Below are 18,335 nucleotides of genomic sequence, written 5' to 3'. Positions count from 1 at the left end.
AAGATGGTTTGCTGATGGTCAACTCACAGTCACTGCACAATTGTAGATTTGGAGCTGTGGATTGATGACAAGATTCGGTCCTTGTATCTCCTTTTTGTGACTCTTATTAGATGCTTATTGGTTCCTTTTGGGTTTCCATTGGCATTTTTTATGGAGTGAACGAGTATAGGCTGTCGTTCTGAACAGCAAAACTAGGGTATCTTTTGCTCACAAATTCTGCTTCTTCTCTCTTTTTTTTTTTTTTTCCCCCATAAAGACGTGCTCAAATTATAATAATGGAAGGTTACAGATGCTGAGCTTGATGTGGACTAGGATCATTTATGCAAACTATTAAGAAGATATGAGCTTTATCCTCATGGCATATATCACTTTCTAATGCCAAAGATGAGACACGAATTCCATGACACCTTTTTCTGCCAAGGTTCTAGTAAAGAAAATGCTTACAATAGTGATGAACTTCTCCATCTCGAGCTAAATCTTCATTTTCAATTGAGAGGGATTGCATCCTACAGATATGGTTCCAACTGGCATGAACTTAAAGGATTGCCCCGTGGGAAATGCCACTAAGCTGTTCAGCTTGACACATGGTACCTTGCTTCATTTGTGCCTTGATTGAGTTCCCAATATTGAAATAGTTGGACAATAATCTAGGCATGGTTTAATCAGGACTTTCACAATACCTTTCATGCCTTTAAGATCAACAGAAGATGCAGTTTTTCTTGCTTCAGAAATAAGAAACAGCAAAAGCTACACAGCTTCTCTATATGACCATTTGGAAGAAGTTAACTAGACAATACCTTCATTACAATTTTGTGTGTTTAAACAATATTTCTGGTACAGATTATATACAAACGTTCCAACTCTAATATTCTGTATCTTCTACTTATTTTCTCACGTCTCTTTGACCAATTAAGGTGATTTATCACACACCATTAGTGCTTAGGGACGGTTGAGATCACACCACTGGTTTTATTTGAAGTCACCAATGATAAAGTGTTAGCTGTTACCGTCTGTCAGATGTGAAAAGAAACTAAAAGGAATGGTCACTTTATGAAAAGGGAGTGGCTTTCCATTATATTTATGTCTCTTCCTCTATATTGGATGGAGAACAATCAACAATTTTGAATGTGGAACTTAATTGTTAAAAAAAAAAAATTAAATCAGTATGGCATGCTAGAGCAGGTACATGCAGTCCACACTCCATCAATACCTACGAATTGCTCTAAATCATCGTTAGGACCCCAACGATTTGACAACACTAAAAAGGATAGAGGCATGAAATACCTATACACATTCCTTTAGCATTTGAAATTCTTTGACTGATCAGGGATTGGTGAATGAAATTCTCATAATCAAATGTTGTCACATTGGAACATTTAAAAACAACAATATAATGTCTCCTTTTCACTTGCACTTTGTTCTTTTCCGATTTCGGGAATGGAGGCTATCTGATTTGCAAAAGAAGAGATTATATTGGTTCAGACCAAACAAATCAAATTAACCATATATACATGTTCCTTTAGTGCAGCATCATGAATGTTACAAGAGTCAAATCCAGGTGGGCAACCAAATGATTTATTTTCTTCAACTAAATCGATTGCTGCACTGTGGGAGAAAGACCAGGTGTTGGTACACCAGTTCAGTGTTGAAAGCATATTGCTTTTTGTGAATATCGTACAGCCATATTTCAGGTTCCATGCTGTACCAAGTTGTCAATTAAATACTCCTAATGTAGATAAAGCAATCCAATCCAAAGATGTCAAGCTGAATGCACGATAGTACTTAAAACTGAGCCCTTGCAAGTGTACCCAATGTAATATTCCAATAAAGACTGAAAAAATTGCCCTGTTGTGGCTACCAATTTCCCAGCAAAATTAGCTGATATTTGCATAGTTAGAACAACTAACTCGATCTACTAGTAACATTGAATTGGGATTTGGGGAAAGGAATGGTCATAGGAGTTTTCACTGTTAGATTTACATGAGACGAGGAGGTTTCCTGGTAAATGGTGAGCGAGAATGGCAGAAGGAGATTTTGTGCAGATAGAACACGAATGATAGAGAAAAAGGCTCTCAGCTCGGCCAAACAGAATCTATACTCAAATATTTACGATGAACTTGTTTATACAGCTATTCCAAAGACAGTCTAAAGAGGCGATATCCATCCACTCATTCCTGCTTTAAGCAAAACTTGTCTGGTTAGAATCATGTGCAAACAATTGATTGTCTGTCTGCTTCCTTTATACTTGGTAATTAGAACTAACCATATGACCGAGTGTTGTCTCAGAATATCAACATGCATGCACGAGATGGGGACACCACATACAAAGAACCTCTCTAATCATCATTATTGGGTAGACCACATTTTATTTAGGCCTAGCACCAGCTCTCTGTCCTCATTGCATTATATTTCTATCACCATTAAAAAAAACAAATGTCTTCATGTTGTGTTGAGTTTTATAATATAAATTAAATGATTTAAATAACACTTTCGTTCTACTGAAGATGTTACATTGATCTCTTTAAGACAAGGGAAATTCTTTTTAATATTATTTGCAGCACAAGGTATTCTGAGTTCTTTCATTGTTTGAAGATTTTCATTGATTGAATATAAATCTTCAAACAATGGAGGATGAAAAACTAGAAAAAAGCACACAGACTACAGATCTAATAAGCAAGCATTTTGCCATGTCTCACATCATCAGCAGAAAGTTCAGTGACCAATCTTCACCAGTATATTTCCTTTGGAATTTGAAATTCTTTATCGTCCTCGTTCTTGCCAAGTTTATTTTTTATACAAATTTCATGACCAGAAAACACACGTCGTCGAATCAAAGAATCCATCTTTTGCATGTGATTCCTAACAATAGCAAATGTGTTGGGCCATTAATAGAACGGTTTTTCATTTTGTTTTTTCTTTTGTCGACTGACCAATATATAATTAAAAGAAAGTGTCAAATTGAAATATCTCAATCATATTGTTTACTCATAATCTCTGATTACTTTTTACGCTAACCCTTCAACAAAAACAGGATACTGTAGTTTTCTGCAAGGCTATAAACAGCTTGCCAATAATCCAGAAGTAACTAAGATGGTACTGATCTCATCTTGATTCACGATGTCATATTACTCACAAATTACGACCGTCCATCTCTTCGTGATAATTTTCTATGCAAGTAGTCGTATCACAACACCCACGTACAGCTAAGGAAGTGTTTAGATCCAAGAGGAGTATAAGCAACACTGGTTGTCACTCATTTCAAAATTTCAAAGATGATAAATAGTCCTTAAAATCTTATTACTGGTCACCGTATACACATACTGACGCGAGAAATGTCGCACAAAAAGAGAGAAAGAACGAGAAGAAAAAAAAAAAAAAACCGACCAGAAACTACCTCCCGCCAGTCTATAACTTCCCAACCGCCATTTTAACCTCAGCAACAAGTGGTGACTTATTCAGAAAAGAAAGAAAAAGAAAATAAAAAAGGGGGCCTTTTTCGAGTGATTTTGCTCATAGAAGGCTTTCTGGACATGTAGTCCGGAGCTGTCTAAAGATTCCTCCACTTATCGGAATCCGTAGTAATGTATCTGTGCGGCTCCAAAAGGGTTCCCAAACTGTCCCATTCTCACTGTTCCATTGTCTTCTTGCAGCCCCTCGAGCTGTATAGTGAAACATTATTTGCATCTAAATATGATGTTAACGAGAGGTATATTCAGACGTGTGCTAAGAAATATGTGGAAATATGTTTTACCCAGAGATCATCCTCGTCTTCAATGCTGGTTGAACATGCAGCCTTGGGGATCTCAGCGGTTTCATCGTTGCGTGCGAATCTGCCACGTATGCGGGGTCGGTTGTCGGCTAGTGTTTTTCGACATGCGTACTGGTGCCAAGTGCCAACACAAGAACATCATACCAGTCAGAATTAGTTTTTAGAATAAGCAAACACAGATATATAAAGAAACTTTTTTTAAAGTTTGCTCGTATTAGATCATTGAACTTTAGCTCAGAGAAGGTAAAAAGTATATGCATTTAAACCCAATTAATTACTACCTTAATGGTCTTATTGAAGTTCCTCTGGGTTCTTTTTGCCTTGTATTTGGAAATCCTCTCTTTTCTCTCTTCTGCACTGTAACGACCTACTTTGGAATTCGCTTCCTCTATGAATGAGCTCTCCATAGCCAAAGGACTTGAGGAGGATCTGTGGGCGGTATGAGCTGCTTTGATATTCTGAAAGGCAAAGAAAAAGAAAACATGATTTAATTAGATATGGGGCTGAAAAACAGAGCCAAGACAGAAGGGGAAAAAAGAGACAATTAGAGACTATGTTTTACCTGCAAATCTCCTGTGCTGCAAACTCTCCTCATTTGTCCGCTGAAAAGGCTTCTTTCAGGAGGACTCAGGTCATGTTTCCGAAAATTTGAGGATTCCATGAGAGTATCAAAGCGAGGCTGGTATAGAAAACCAGGCTTTCCATCAAAACAATTACTGCTATAGCTCCTCTGCATCAACTTAGCCCCATTCTCAGCCCCACCGCTGTAACTGTGAGGAGCAAAGGTCTGGTTGAAAGAAGACTCGAAACCCATTTGACATTCCTCATTTTTTACCTCAAAATCCTCCAAGCCAGACAAATTCCCAAACCCATTTTGAAAATCCAAACCATTCGGTAAACACTGCAAATGGGTAGAGTGGTAAAGGTTCAAACTCTCGAATTGCTGGCTTGGAGAGGAGGAGAGGAGCGTAGAGGAGTATTGGTCAAAGGAGCGAGATTCATCAACTGGGTTATGATGGTTTTGGCTGTCTGAAACTGACTGAAAGACATCAAAGGTTGAGTCAGGGAGGAAGGGCAGGTCTCCATCAGAGGAGACCATGTCTGAACTTGAATTAAGGTAGAAAGGATCATCAAAAAGGAAGTAATCCGAAGACATTGAAACAGAATTCTTCTTGATTGAAAATCAATTAAAAACCAAGGGATAATAAAAAGAAACAAAAAACAAAACTGGAAACAAGCAGTGTTTGTTGCTCAAATATAATATCAGTAAGTAATCTGTATTTCAGTCTCTCTTCTTTTTCTCTCTTTGGTGGCTATTTTGTCTGGGTATTTGGCTCTTGAATGGCAACCAAGCAGAAGTGACACTTGGCTTCTGATTTATTTATTCAAAGCCAAGGGTTTTGTGGAGCTACAAGACAAGGAAACGCCATTTCTCCACTCTCAAAATGAGATTTTCGAACGCAGAAGTGACCCAGACCAGTCCACTTCCTTCCGCCAGGCCGATAAAAAGAAATGAAGAAGTTCTTATTTACACTTTTGTCCATGTACTTTTAGAAATTTCCAAACAACCCTGAACTTTTATATTTTTCAAAAGCGGAGGTTGTGAGTTTTAAGTCAGTTCCCAATTTGCCCTCAAAGTCAAGACTATATAACCAATGGCAATAATCAAGTGCCACGACTATGAGGGCCGGCCTGTGACGGAAATTCCCAAGCTGGTCCCCGTCGTTGAATTCGTCTCCGCAACGACTGGAAATTCTTATATTCTACTGTCTTTGGCCTTAAGTAAAGAGAGTTTTCCTTTATAAAGTCATATCGATGAGTTTTCCATGTTCCACTTCTCCTTCTTCCTCGAGATCTAGGAGCTAGGGTTTCTTTGGCTGCGGTTCAGTGCCAAGATTTTTACGAACATGGCGTCGCAGGCTCACCTGGATAAGATGCAGCTCCGCCAGAACTACCGCAACCTCTGGCACTCTGATCTCATGGGCACCATTCAGGCTGACACTCCATGTACTCTCTCTATCTCTCTCGCTGCTATGCTTATATTATTTGTATGTGTGTGTATACCTCTTTAGCTGATGCTGTGTGACTGCTTGTGCAGATTGCTGCTTTGCGTTTTGGTGGTAGGTGCTCTCGATCTGTTGGTTTGTATCTTGATCCGATTATGTTTCATGACTTCGTTTCTGTATCTATTCCTTACTCGCTGAATCTTAAGTCTTCGTTGCTTATGTTGTGGTCTCCTGTTTGTGAGAAGCTGTTTGACTTTGCATGACAGTGGTTGACTTTGTAACTTTTTTGTCAAATTTGAATGGAATGCGATATCTGGTTCTTGCAAATGAATTGGAATTTACTGATCGGCCGCGCCATTATCTTGTGTTGCAATTAGAAGAAAGATGCGAAAACTAACTGAAAGGAAGAAAAATCTTTATTGTATTCAACGTAGTCTGTAGTTTACATCCAACTCTGCTTCTATACATGTAAACAACTAAGGATATAAAGGTAAAAATACCATAACAGAATTAACTAACTACAGTTTAGACTTAATTGAAATTTACTTCAATTAACCCTCTAATATCTTGTTTTTTCTCATGGATTGGAAATTCTGGAACAATAATGAGTAATTCTGCAGATTTATGTTTGTTGATTTACGGATGGTAACTAGAAAATGTTTCAATGGATTCTATGGAATTTGGAAATGTATCTGTACAACTAATTGGCTTTTCCTTTGGGACGTGAAGATTTGAAGTATCTCCGTGCTCAATAGTCATCAAAAAAATAAAGCAGGGAAACTATCTTTTAGGAACTGTAAATATAGGGCATTGGAGACTGCAGTTTTGCAAGTCGTAGTGTATTAGCTTCAATGAGTGGGCAAGCAGCCTTGAAATGTTTTAGGCGTTTATATTACAATGGACTTTGAGAAAATGGCTATGATATAATTTGACGAGAAAGAATTTGCTCAATACAAATTGAGGGCTAGGGCATAGGTCTAAATGGGGCATATCTAAAATAAATATTACACATAAATGGTCAATATATTATATTATTTACATATATAAATGGTTACAAATAAAAGATATTATATTTCATACAAATATTTAAATTATTATTCTCATTTTTTTAGATGCAAACTTACCAATCAAATTTTTGTGTTGTATTTTTATTAATGTATTCTTTCCAATAGACAGCATAACCTATTAATTTATACTTTCTTGTGTCATTTTTTTATCACAAAGAGAGAAAACTTTGTATTTAACTTCTATATTATTTTCAATAGATACTATATCTGATTTATGTAAACTTTCTCATGGCATTGTCATGGGTATTGCCACTGATATTGTCTAGATAATGCATGTATGTGTCTGGAAATATAATTATCTATATATGGTTTAGTGTTTTGAATGTAGCGTTAGTTTCTGTTGTGGAACTTCTAATATGTTTAACTCTGATATTAAAAAATAAAATAAAAAATTGTGGATCATACATATCTGATTATATACGATGTTTTAGAAAATTTCCAATATTAAGACAATGTTTTTCTTTAAACTGTCTTTTTTTGAAGATCTTAACTTTTTAAAAATTAATCAAAGACATCTTGATGTAAATGATACAAATTGTTTCTGAATTAAAGAAATAGCTAGACCTATATCATAAATATATCTATATGAAAGAATCAATTTTAAAAGATTCTCCAACTAATTGAGATATCAATTTCTATTTTTATTGTACCATCCAAGTTCTTTTTTCTACCTTTGAGATCAGAAAATGTTTGCTAATGATCGACCTATCCATAAAACTATAAAAGCATTTAGACCTCCTTTCCTAATGATCGACTCACAAATAATAATTGTCTACAGCTATTTAAAAAAACAAAAGAAAAGAAACAAGTTTTCGGTTGACAAGTGAAATCAATATTTGGAATTGATGATCTTTCACTATCATAGACTTGTGCTCACTGCTCACATCCATAGGGATAAGCATGTCCATAATATCTTTTGTATCTTGAGTTTGTTTATAATTTTTTTCTGGATTAGTATAAATATAAAATATATGATATGCAATAAGAAGAAAAAAATATGACTATTATCATATTGCCCCCCCCCCCCCCCCCCCCAAAACCACAACAACAAAAAAAAAAGAAAGGATAAATTCTTGGGTTCCTCACTGCTCTTTTGTTCCCCTCATGTTGGGAAATTGAAAATCTCTGTTCTTGTCTCAATATCTAAAATTTGATTGCTTGCCTTTTTACTTTTAATTTTTTATTGAATACACAAGCTATTTAATCATGTAAGCATTTTCACTCTGCACAATCTATTTTTTTCATTGTAGTGCGCCATGTGTATCATACTTGCTCCGTAAACGAGCTCTTTACGATGACATGTCAAGGTAATTATTTTTTTGATTCCCCTCGGACTCATTTGAAAAATTTGATGTTTTGGTGCTTATGTACTGTTTTCTCTTTTGGTGTAGATATGTATGCTGTGCTGGTTATATGCCCTGTAGTGGCAAGTGTGGGGAGAGTAAATGCCCTGAATTTTGCCTAGCCACTGAGGTACAGACTCTATTTGATTTTGGTTAGCATGCTTGTTACTTAAGCTGTGTATTCTCTTTGTTCAGATACTTCTTGGTTTAACAAGTTATCTCTGTGTTAATACTAAATTATCAATTATCCATCATTTGAACCCTTTATTCTGTGGAAGTTGAAGTAGGTATAGTCTAGTTTCATTGACTTAAATAGGATGCTAAATGGATCACAAAGTTTCTGATCTTTACATCAACGTTATTTAAGTCTCTGCCCCTTCTTAACTCTCGGTACTTCTTGACAGGTTAGGTTGATTACCATGAGAAGATTTTCTCATCCTCATCCTAACTCTGTTTAAATATAATACGAAATGTGTTGATGATGGTTTTCCATAACTTTTCGATTATGTTTTTTACTTTTGGAGCAGTCGTAAAAGGCTTCTATTGTCATAATTTATGATTCTATGTTATTGTGTTTGATCTCCCAGGTTTTTCTCTGCTTTGGAAATTCAGTGGCCTCAACCCGGTTTCTATTACAGGATGAATTTAATATACAGACAACACAATGTGACAATTGCATCATTGTACTCTCTCTCTCTCTCTCTCTCTCTCTCTCTCTCTCTCTCTCTCTCTCTCTCTCTCTCTCTCCCTCCTTTTTTTCCCTCTCATGCAACTATTTTATACATGTTTCCTCCTGTTTTTAGGGTTTCATGCTCGTCCTACAACAAGTTGCATGCATCTTTTCCATCGTTGCAATGATCGTTGGAAGTAGTGAAATTCAAGAGGCTTCTCAAATATTATCCTGTTTTGCAGACATGGTGTACTGCACGTAAGGCTTTCCTTCCCCTTCTCCTACTGAATTTCTCATCCAGTTGGGCCTAAATAACTTACTGGTTATATATATAACTTCTCTTTTTTTTTTTTTTTTTTTTTTTTGTGTATGTAGGGTCTGCGCATGTATGCAGGTATGAGAGTAATAAAAAATACCCGCAAGTGGGAAAACATATCTGTAAATGAATGAAATGTCATTATATACCTAACTAACTGGGATTATTTGCAGACACAACACAAGATCGAAATGGACAAGCGAGATGGCATGTTTGGGTCTGTAATGGCAGTGCCCCCAATGCAACAGATGTCTCGTATCGACCAGCCAATTCCTCCCTCCGTTGGATATCCACCTCAACCAGCATATGGACAGCCCTATGGTTATCCTCAGCAGGCTCAAGGCTATCCTCCTGCTTATCCTTCCGCTTACCCACCTCATGGCTATTCTAGGTGATCTTGTTACAACATTACTAGTTGATTTGCAACCTCAGCCTTAGGCGACTTTTGAGTGTTACGGTTCCAGGTGATGCCACTATATAAAGTTCCACTTTCTATATTGACCTGAACATCTGGTCCAGGCACTTTGTCCTTGATAATTTACTTCTACAAGATTGATAAGGATAGAACTTGGCTTCTCATTGCCCATTTATGAAACAAAGGTTTTAAATATTTTGCTACTCGTAAACCAGTGTGTATTGTAATTTGTCACTAAAACAATAATAAATAAATAAAAACCCATAAGTCGAATATTCTTATATGTTATTTTTTATTTTTTTTTAATTAAGTCATTTCTTCTTCTTGTTTCTATGGACATCTCTCATCTTACTTCCTTTGCCTTCATGGGTGTTCGTATAAATTTGTATTTCAAGTATATGCATCTATTGGTGTAACATGCCTGATGAGTCGGACTTGTGTCACCTCCTAGTTTCCTTTAAATTTCCCCCACATGTATGTTCATCTATTCTTTAAGATATTTCTGTTTCGTTATTTATTTATTCCTTCCTCTTGTTTATTGACTAGGTTGTAATTTTCCTTAAAATTTTGAGTCTATAAAACAATTAAAATAAAGTAAAATAAAATAAAAGGGGTTGGGAGTCTGGAACACCAACAACAAAACTGAAAATAGATCAAGAAAATTTTAAAATTATTTTTCTCATGTTTTATTTCTTTTTCTTTTTATTTTTATTTTTGTCGTATAATCAAAATCATTTTCATAATTTCCTCCGTTAGACGAGTTTTGATATGGTTTTGTCCTTATCGCAAATATATAAAGAAAAACAACACTAGTCAAACTGACATTTCGATAGCATAGAGGAGTGCCCAAGTAGAGTCTTCTCCGACCTTCTCGATATTTTGAATGACAACGTCAATTTGGGACCATCTAAAAGGAATAAGGTGCATCCAGAAGACCGCAGTTTGTCTAATGCTGTAACGATAAAGTTTTATAATGGGAGGGTTAAAGAATTATTTGAAAGAGTAAAGTTGTCTGTATTAAAAAAGGACAGGGTCAAAATTATAACTGGAGTTCTCTAAAATTATTATACAAGACAAATTCTCATACTGTTAACGAAAAATTTCGATATCATACTCAATACAGAATATTACAGAAAACATACACTATTTAAGCAAATTCTTTTTACCAATCACCCTCACCCTGTTATTATTCCGAGACCATATACATTTACCCCTTTGATTTGTATGTACTTTGATTATTGATATTTTGAAAGACGTTGGCGAAGGTCCAGGCTCTTAACTAGAAACATGTACGCAAAGGACATATGCATAGATGATCTCGTGCATACAACGTGACACACGACAAGACGCTTTCCACGGGGAAAAGTTCATTACACCTTTCCTCATAAGGTGGGGGGGCCCATGTAATAAACGACACTTTATTTCGAGGAAATATTTTAGAGAATATTTTAAAGTTTTATAATTCCAAAACTTATAACAGAAATATAATTATTGATAAAAAGTAACGATCCATTTTGCAGGATTAACAAATCAATACCGATTGCACATTTTGTTCTACTCTCTTCTCTGTACCTAACCCTTCGTAAAATTGAAACTTATTTTAGAATGAATTTCCCCTTCAAAGATTGCAACAATGGTCATCGGCCAAGTCTCTCAAAGTTCTAACAACATAACACATGAGCTTGCTCACAGAGAGAGAGAGAGAGAGAGAGAGAGAGCCAGCTCTAATGGTCCTCTCATCCTCGATTCCTTTGTATTGGATTCATGTGGATTTTGACTCAACATGGTCCATGACACTGCCTTATTATCTCCTGTTATTTATATTATGTTATTATTTCTCCTTCAAAAAAGAAACCGTAATGTTAAAAACAGTTATAAATTATTCATGCCGGCAAAAGTTTATAGGGTAGGCGAGAGTAACAAAATGATGATGCCAACTTTTCTGTGAGTCCTTGATGTACCCTGCTCAACCAAATTCAATTCATATAGTCCAGATGACAATGCCAAGATTATAAAAGATGCATTGGATTATTGCAGCTTCCACCAACACCAAGCTGTACTACTACTATCTCAGCTCTTCAAAAGACACCACACCCCTTCACTTTCACTCCCATACCTTTCCGGCTTTGCTAGATTCAACATTGTCCCCACAACCACAAGCATAAAAAGCTCCAAACCCCATGTAAGACTGTTCATGTCGTCCTTTATTTATACAAACTTTTTATCTAAACAAAACTTGCTGCCACTCACCATGCAAACTCATCACCTACTGCATTTTAGGTACCTATTGCCACCACCACACAACCAACGTTTGTCACATCCAAGCATATAACACACAAAAATCGTTCATGAACCAATACCAATTTCACCATATTACCTGATTATATAACATGTCAAATCAGATCATCCACATGGATTAGATGCAAGGGTAAAGTATGCCCTTTGTTTTTTTTTTTTTGGCCCAAAATTCAATATACCCGGAAAAGAAACTGTACAAAATCATCTAACTTCTTGTAAGTTTACTTCTTTCTTAGAAGAATCAAAAGAAAAAAAGATCATTTTTTTGGTATGTATACACACATGATTCATGAACATCTCAAACAGCCAAGACCCAAGATTTTTCTCTCTTCGATTTTTAGTAAACTGTATAGTTACTACCAACCGGTAATATTGGTATATTCGTCGTAAAATTCAGGTATCCCAGAAGCAGCCCAGAGCCTCTCGTTGAAAGCTCCTTGCATATCGTCCGGAATAAATGGTGTCCGGCACAGTGGACACGTCTTCTGCTCGTACCCCATCCAGCGGTCCAGGCAGCCCTTGTGGAAGATGTGGCGGCAGTTTGTAAGTCGTCGGATCTCGTCCTGGGGCTCGAACTCGTAGAGGCAGACAGCGCAGGACTCCGGCGCGTCCACCAGGTCCGCGAACCTCACCACAGGAAGGATTTCCCGGATAAGAACCGCCGACATGGAGTGGAATTCGGGGACTCGAGCCGGTGCGTCGTGCCACGCAATGTCGGGCTCCAGAAAATCGGCGAGCCCCAGATGGCGAAACAGAGTGGAGATGAGCTTTCTGAGAAAACCCAGAACTGAAAGCGCGTGGAAAAAGAGCTTCGGCAGAAGAAGCTCCGTATAACCCACCGGAAAACCCATGGAATAGACTATAGAAAGAAAGAGAGTATGCTAGTTCGTGTGGATTCTTTGAAGCAGAGAGAGAGAGAGATATGAAGTGGGAGAGAAAGATAGAGAGGCCGAGTTATAAGGAGGAGTGAGGGGATATGTAAATGTCAAAAACGGGTCTGAGGTTTGTAAAGAATGACAAATGAAGAAGGGGGACATACGATTGTGGAGAGTGACACGGACACAGTTATGGTTTTGGTTCATGTTACTACTGGTCCCCGCTGTCCTATTCATAGGCTTTTTACGAATGTGAATGCAGTGTTACACTTTGAGTTCTTACAAATTACATATTGGAAGAAATTTTCAACATATACACTTTTCAACCCCCAATTCATCGATTTAAGTAAGGCATTTAATGAACATCTGTCATGTTTACAAGTGGCAAAGCCTGCATTGAATATAAATATATGGATCCGATGGTTTCTAAGTGACTAACAACTGCATGAATCGGATACACTAATCTTTTTGTGGGTCAATGGAAATAATTCATAAAAGATGATTAAGGTCCCCTTGAAAATGAACTAACAGTATGATCCCTCTTTAGTGATAAAAGGTAAAAGAAGAAGATGGCAAAGATTAATTATTGGGGATTAATCATCAAGTAATGGGCCAAAATGGAGAGAGAGAGAGAGAGAGAGAGAGAGAGAGAGAGAGAGAGAGAGAGAGAGAGAGAGTGGGGACTGATGGCTCCACCACTCATCCCCTTTGGTCCCTTTGGAAACCCACAAAGCTTGCTAGACATAAAAGAAAAAACAGAGGAATGGAAAAAAGAAGAGGCTGATTACGGCTAGTGGGTGGGTGATATTTGGTTTCTTTTGGCATGTCATTGTCATTGTCCATTCTCAAGTCGGGGCACCCACTGACATCTCAAATGGCCTGTTCGGGACATTCTTCATCTCTCTCTCTCTCAAACTCACTCATGACTCATTCTTGTTTGGGATAAATTTGCAAAGAAAATCGTTGCTCCCATTTAACCCACTTGATCATCCTTTGACGTTTATACTACTTAAAACGAAGGGAACTTTTGCACATGATCTGTGTAGAAGAATTCATTATGCACGTGTAGTGTAGACCCTAAACAGGGTAGATTATCGCAGTAGAATGCAGTTAAAATTGACATCGAGACAAACAACAGCAATATAGTGTTCATTAACAAGTCATCTCTTTAATCGTACCTTCAATTATAGTCGATTGAGATAAAGCTTGAATGTGGTATGTGGATCATTGATGGTAGAGAAAGACATGTTCTCACGAAATCCATCACCATATTGTACGTTGTTTGATTTAGTTCCAATTCACTCACCAAAATCGGGTTACTCTCTCTCTCTCTCTCTCTCTCTTCTCTATGTTCTATACATCAACTGTTCAACTTCTGTTCTGACAAACACAGGGCATTGAATTACAATCAACTGATCATTCATTGAGACATAATGCTCGTGAAGACGGAGAGAGAGAGGAAGGATCTGTATCGGAGGACAGAGCAACAAGCATATTGGGCGAGGCTGTGACTGTGAAACAACGAAGCATGATGGATTGGAACTTGGGGAGAAGATCAGATGGCAGCCATGTTCACCATTGCAATTTGCAGCACCAATTGACTATTACAAAGTTGCTCTGACATATGTGTCTTAATACGTCCAGAGCATGACTACCCCGCCCAAATAACAAAATTCTAGAGGCTACACCCTTCGCGTTTTAGGTCCACATTCACTCCCCATATATATTATAAGCCGCGGGGGTGGGGCTGCAACCCATGCACGCACCCACCCCCGACCGCCTAGGACCAGAGGGTCCAGACCTCTGACTATACACCACCACCTCCTCTGTTTCCTTCCTTTGTTTCATTCCTTGTCTCTCTTCATGCCCTGGACTTACCATCCCTTGCTTTCTGTTGTTCACTGTTCTATGATACCTTTAATTAATAAATCTAGGAGTAACATGTATTTGGAAATTTGAATGGGGTTTTCGATGCTATCTATGAGATTAAAAAAAAAATGTAAAATAATTATTTTTTGGTCAGGCCTGTGTACTTTATTTGTTATGGACTGATGATTTGGCGTTGTTGAGGATATATGACTTCAAAACTCTAATGGGAAAATCACATTTTTCCTGTTCTGAACTCAGATTATTAGGAGTTTGAGAATCCAAAATGGCCATAAAATGAATATGCTGAATATATTTTGGTATTGAAGGACCTCCTCTTTCATGCATGCATGTGTTAAAAACTTGTTCATCATGACTCACGTTTACCTTGCTGCCTAAATGGCCTAGAAGGTCCAGGTTGTGAAAAGCAACATGTCAGTAAATTTAACATAAACAAAACTGATTAACAGGACGGCCAGCTAAATCCAACCATGATTTATTTTTTACTCCACCTTTCATATTTAATTCATTTGGTTCTTCTGATTTCAGGCTCCTTTTTTTCTCTTTTTGCCTAGACATTTCTAGGCCAAAAGACAAGATTATTATGCGACTAGTTCCGACTTTAGCATCTAATTATCAGAAATTGCCTGCCATCATATTGAACTAAGAATCACAACATGTCTACCCATAAATTAAAAATCAAATTCTACCCAACCTTGCTTGTCAGATATTGTCCAATGCTTCATAACATGAAAATGGAGAAAAAAAAATAACTGAGGGCTACTGCTTAACTGGCAGAATTAGCAGCCGAGTGTTGTAAATAAAATGCAAAATGTCTTTTTCTGGGTCATGCTTTAATTCGACATGTGAGACCACGTTGATTGCTGCCTCATTGGTGATATAGACTGACAGGGACCACGTGGCTTTTCATTCTGAACGTCCTTTCTCCTTTGGTTTGGGAAATTTAAGTACTAATCATTGTTTTGAACACTTGCATACATACATACACATACATACATACATACATACATATATATACAGTAGTTGGATCTTATGCGCTGCCATTCAAGTTTTCAACCAGGAACGTGAGAGTAGGGAGCTACTTCAAGAACTTCATTTCGATAACACCTAGTGCATCCATCCTTGATAGGATTTTCAAGTTCTCTTTAGATTGTAGCAAGGTGAACTGTACAGCCTCTACAATACACCGCCAATTTTGGTAATCCATTTTTTTGGTCAGTATGATGGTATAGAGGCCGAGAAATCTTGGGAACAAGACCATTCCTTAAATTCCCATTATTCCCCCCCTTTACTTTCTTTTTGGTTTTCTGTTTGCTTGCCTAGAAAGCATCTGATAAGCATGATCTCCCAGTACAAAAAGAATACTGCAGAAGTCCAAGATAACGGTAATCTGAGTAATCTCTGTCAAGTCCTGATATCAGTAGGTTTATTTCATCGCACTGACTTGGCCATTAATGCTTGTCATTTGAAAAGGTTGGTAAATGATCTCAGATCTATGGAACAACCCAATGATCTCACCAATATTTACAATCTCTATCAATGCCCTCTCTTTCTGCGCAGACATGCGCATGTTAGTAATAACTAATAAAACAAGGCAGGCAGGCAGTAGTGGCACAGGCGTATAGCTTGACAAATTGGGATTAGAGAGATGAGCTAGCTTAGAACCTTTTTCCACAACTTGCTTGAGTTGCTTCTATATCAATTGGCATTACAGATACGAGTCATATTTCTCACTAAAAATTAGTTTTTAAAAAAATACACCTCTGCTGTCCTCTTCTTTGCTCTCTCTTTCCGCTGTAGCTTTTGCTTTTGAACAGCTCGCACAGAACCTTTACTGTGTACCCACGTTTTGTTTGCAGGAGCAAAGCCCCTGATAATTAAGTGAAATTTATTTGTAGGATACCTGCAACTAATGATCAAAATAATAGAACTGGCAGCTATATTAATAGTCAATCCCACCTCCACCACTTTTTGTCCGTACACCAATGTGAGCTTGTCTCTTCTCTGTATCTTGAACATGATTCTCTCTAAAACTGCCATTATGTAACCCTGTATTTTCTTCAAGTTCTAATTCATACTCTTGATTGTTTATGTTTGAAGATCATCACTTTGGGTAGGTTCACTGTAATTACTGTTCCTAGGATACATCAGCAAACACAAACTAGTTTTGTACAAAGAGTAGGTCTTTTTCTTTCTTCTGTCATGAGAGCATTTTGTTAGGATTTGTTTTCTTCATTGCTCATTAGTAATGGTTTAGTTGGGAGGATGGAAGTTAGCTAGGAGAATCTTTTACAGGACATTTAATGGAATGAAGCTCAATGGTGTTAAGCTTTTGAGCTCAGCCTAGGGTCTAAAATGTAGATTTCTAGGGCTTTCGTAGTTGGATGGGAATGGAACTATGCTTGCTCGAGAAAAAGCCAAGGTGTTCAATGGGAGATTTCCAGACTCACATTGTGATGGCTGATGGAAAGATAACGATATCAGTAGAGAGACATAAATCAGATTGGTGGGTCATGTCTGCAAGTGGGAAATATCATTTCTGGAGTGCTCTGATGATGCTATTGTTCATGGCTCCTATCAAAAAGTCTTTTTGGGGGTTAAAAGACCATGAAATTATTTGCTATTATCTCAAGTAATGAGCTTCAACTGGTGTTTCTGGTTTTTGTATATTTTTCTGAACAAAATGTATGGATCCAGAAGCAGCATTATGAAACATGCAATAAAACTAGGAATGATCACTGTAATTGATTTTTCAACATTGCAAATTAATGCTGTCATCATCTGACCCATCTGCTACGTTGCTGAATGTTTGGTTCCAGTCCAGTTATTTCATGCGTGTTTGAAAAACTGATCTCAAACTAAACAGATATATCCAACTGAGTCAACTCTATTCATAAAGCATTGAGTACGTAACACATGAATTATCACAGGCTGTCTTTACCTTTTCATAAGTGTGTTGAAAGCAACAGCTGCCATGAAAACTTGAATTATGCAGAAGGCGTCAAACCTGAACAAGCTATATAATTCACATGGATTACCACTGAAAATGCATTAGTCGAGTCATTATTTCTTGTCAAAGAGTTTTTGTCACGCTGAGAGAGAGAGAGAGAGAGATGGGCCGAAGTATATTATTTTTGTTTTGAATCATTGTGTAGTCCATGTGGGAATTTGAAGCTGGGGAAAGGGAAACGTAGTACAGCCCATGTTTTGAATTTGGGCCAATTACAGACCCTTTTGTCAAGATCACAGTGAATGACCTGAGCTATTAACTCTGACCCAATAAAGGGGGCAGCAGCAACGTGATCTTCAGAATATCATGGCCGATTATATCTGCCGAATCCAACATTTACACACACGAAGCAGCCCATAGGCTAATAACATTTAATTGAGCCTTATTTATGTTAAATTTTTTACATTTTTTTTTTTAAATTTATAACTAATTAAAATGCATTGCATTAAAAAATATAATTAAAATATAGAAGAACTTTTCTCTTCCTCTCTTACTTAGTAACTCAGAGGTAGTTGACATATACAAAGGGTGAGTAGCAATTTTTTCTGTAAATTTGTCATTGGTTTTTTTTAATAATTTATGGTCGTGTGTTTCAAAAGGTGAAGGGTAAATATTAAAAAAAAATAATGCTAAATATAATTATAAATTGTATAAATGCCGAACGCTCAAGTAGAGTCCA

General features: G+C 37.1%; 3 protein-coding genes across 4 annotated transcripts; 1 reads left to right on the top strand and 2 right to left on the bottom strand.

Moving 5' to 3' along the window:
* Window positions 1-3,264: 3,264 nt before the first annotated feature.
* On the bottom strand, window positions 3,265-5,244 carry LOC122289797. The gene is made up of 4 exons (XM_043097084.1): window positions 4,332-5,244; window positions 4,051-4,227; window positions 3,752-3,880; window positions 3,265-3,659 (listed from the first exon to the last, which is right to left on the bottom strand). Exons 1-4 carry the CDS (start codon window positions 4,923-4,925, stop codon window positions 3,564-3,566), a joined length of 996 nt encoding a protein of 331 aa, XP_042953018.1. The 5' UTR covers window positions 4,926-5,244; the 3' UTR covers window positions 3,265-3,563.
* A 193-nt stretch (window positions 5,245-5,437) lies between these two features.
* On the top strand, window positions 5,438-9,874 carry LOC122289798. Of its 2 annotated transcripts, none has more exons than XM_043097086.1 (8): window positions 5,438-5,776; window positions 5,868-5,889; window positions 8,093-8,149; window positions 8,234-8,315; window positions 8,773-8,868; window positions 8,989-9,113; window positions 9,231-9,244; window positions 9,340-9,874. In XM_043097086.1, exons 1-8 carry the CDS (start codon window positions 5,677-5,679, stop codon window positions 9,564-9,566), a joined length of 723 nt encoding a protein of 240 aa, XP_042953020.1. In that variant the 5' UTR covers window positions 5,438-5,676; the 3' UTR covers window positions 9,567-9,874. The 2 variants fall into 2 exon arrangements, with proteins under 2 accessions (XP_042953020.1, XP_042953019.1); XM_043097085.1 differs by having other exon boundaries at window positions 5,441-5,776; window positions 9,231-9,249; window positions 9,345-9,874.
* Window positions 9,875-11,931: 2,057 nt separating this feature from the next.
* Window positions 11,932-12,865, bottom strand: LOC122289801 (brassinosteroid-responsive RING protein 1-like). The gene has a single exon (XM_043097087.1). It carries the CDS (start codon window positions 12,733-12,735, stop codon window positions 12,241-12,243), a length of 495 nt encoding a protein of 164 aa, XP_042953021.1. The 5' UTR covers window positions 12,736-12,865; the 3' UTR covers window positions 11,932-12,240.
* Window positions 12,866-18,335: the final 5,470 nt, after the last annotated feature.

The sequence above is a fragment of the Carya illinoinensis genome, chromosome 12 (assembly GCF_018687715.1).
Source record: "Carya illinoinensis cultivar Pawnee chromosome 12, C.illinoinensisPawnee_v1, whole genome shotgun sequence".
NCBI classification, from domain to species: Eukaryota; Viridiplantae; Streptophyta; class Magnoliopsida; order Fagales; family Juglandaceae; genus Carya; species Carya illinoinensis.
Note: the sequence above shows the minus strand (reverse complement) of the source record. Positions and strands in the feature narration are given on the sequence as shown.

Bases quoted from the DNA above. Each gene is read 5' to 3' on its own strand.
- LOC122289797 (XM_043097084.1), bottom strand. From the start codon at position 4,925: ATGTCTTCGGATTACTTCCTTTTTGATGATCCTTTCTACCTTAATTCA. The intron at 3,881-4,050 runs GTAGTAATTAAT...ACTTGGCACCAG, and splicing joins ACTTCAATAAGACCATTAAG to TACGCATGTCGAAAAACACT. The intron at 3,660-3,751 runs GTAAAACATATT...TTCACTATACAG, and splicing joins AAGACGAGGATGATCTCTGG to CTCGAGGGGCTGCAAGAAGA.
- LOC122289801 (XM_043097087.1), bottom strand. From the start codon at position 12,735: ATGGGTTTTCCGGTGGGTTATACGGAGCTTCTTCTGCCGAAGCTCTTT.
- LOC122289798 (XM_043097086.1), top strand. From the start codon at position 5,677: ATGGCGTCGCAGGCTCACCTGGATAAGATGCAGCTCCGCCAGAACTAC. The intron at 8,150-8,233 runs GTAATTATTTTT...CTTTTGGTGTAG, and splicing joins CTTTACGATGACATGTCAAG to ATATGTATGCTGTGCTGGTT. The intron at 8,316-8,772 runs GTACAGACTCTA...TTGATCTCCCAG, and splicing joins AATTTTGCCTAGCCACTGAG to GTTTTTCTCTGCTTTGGAAA.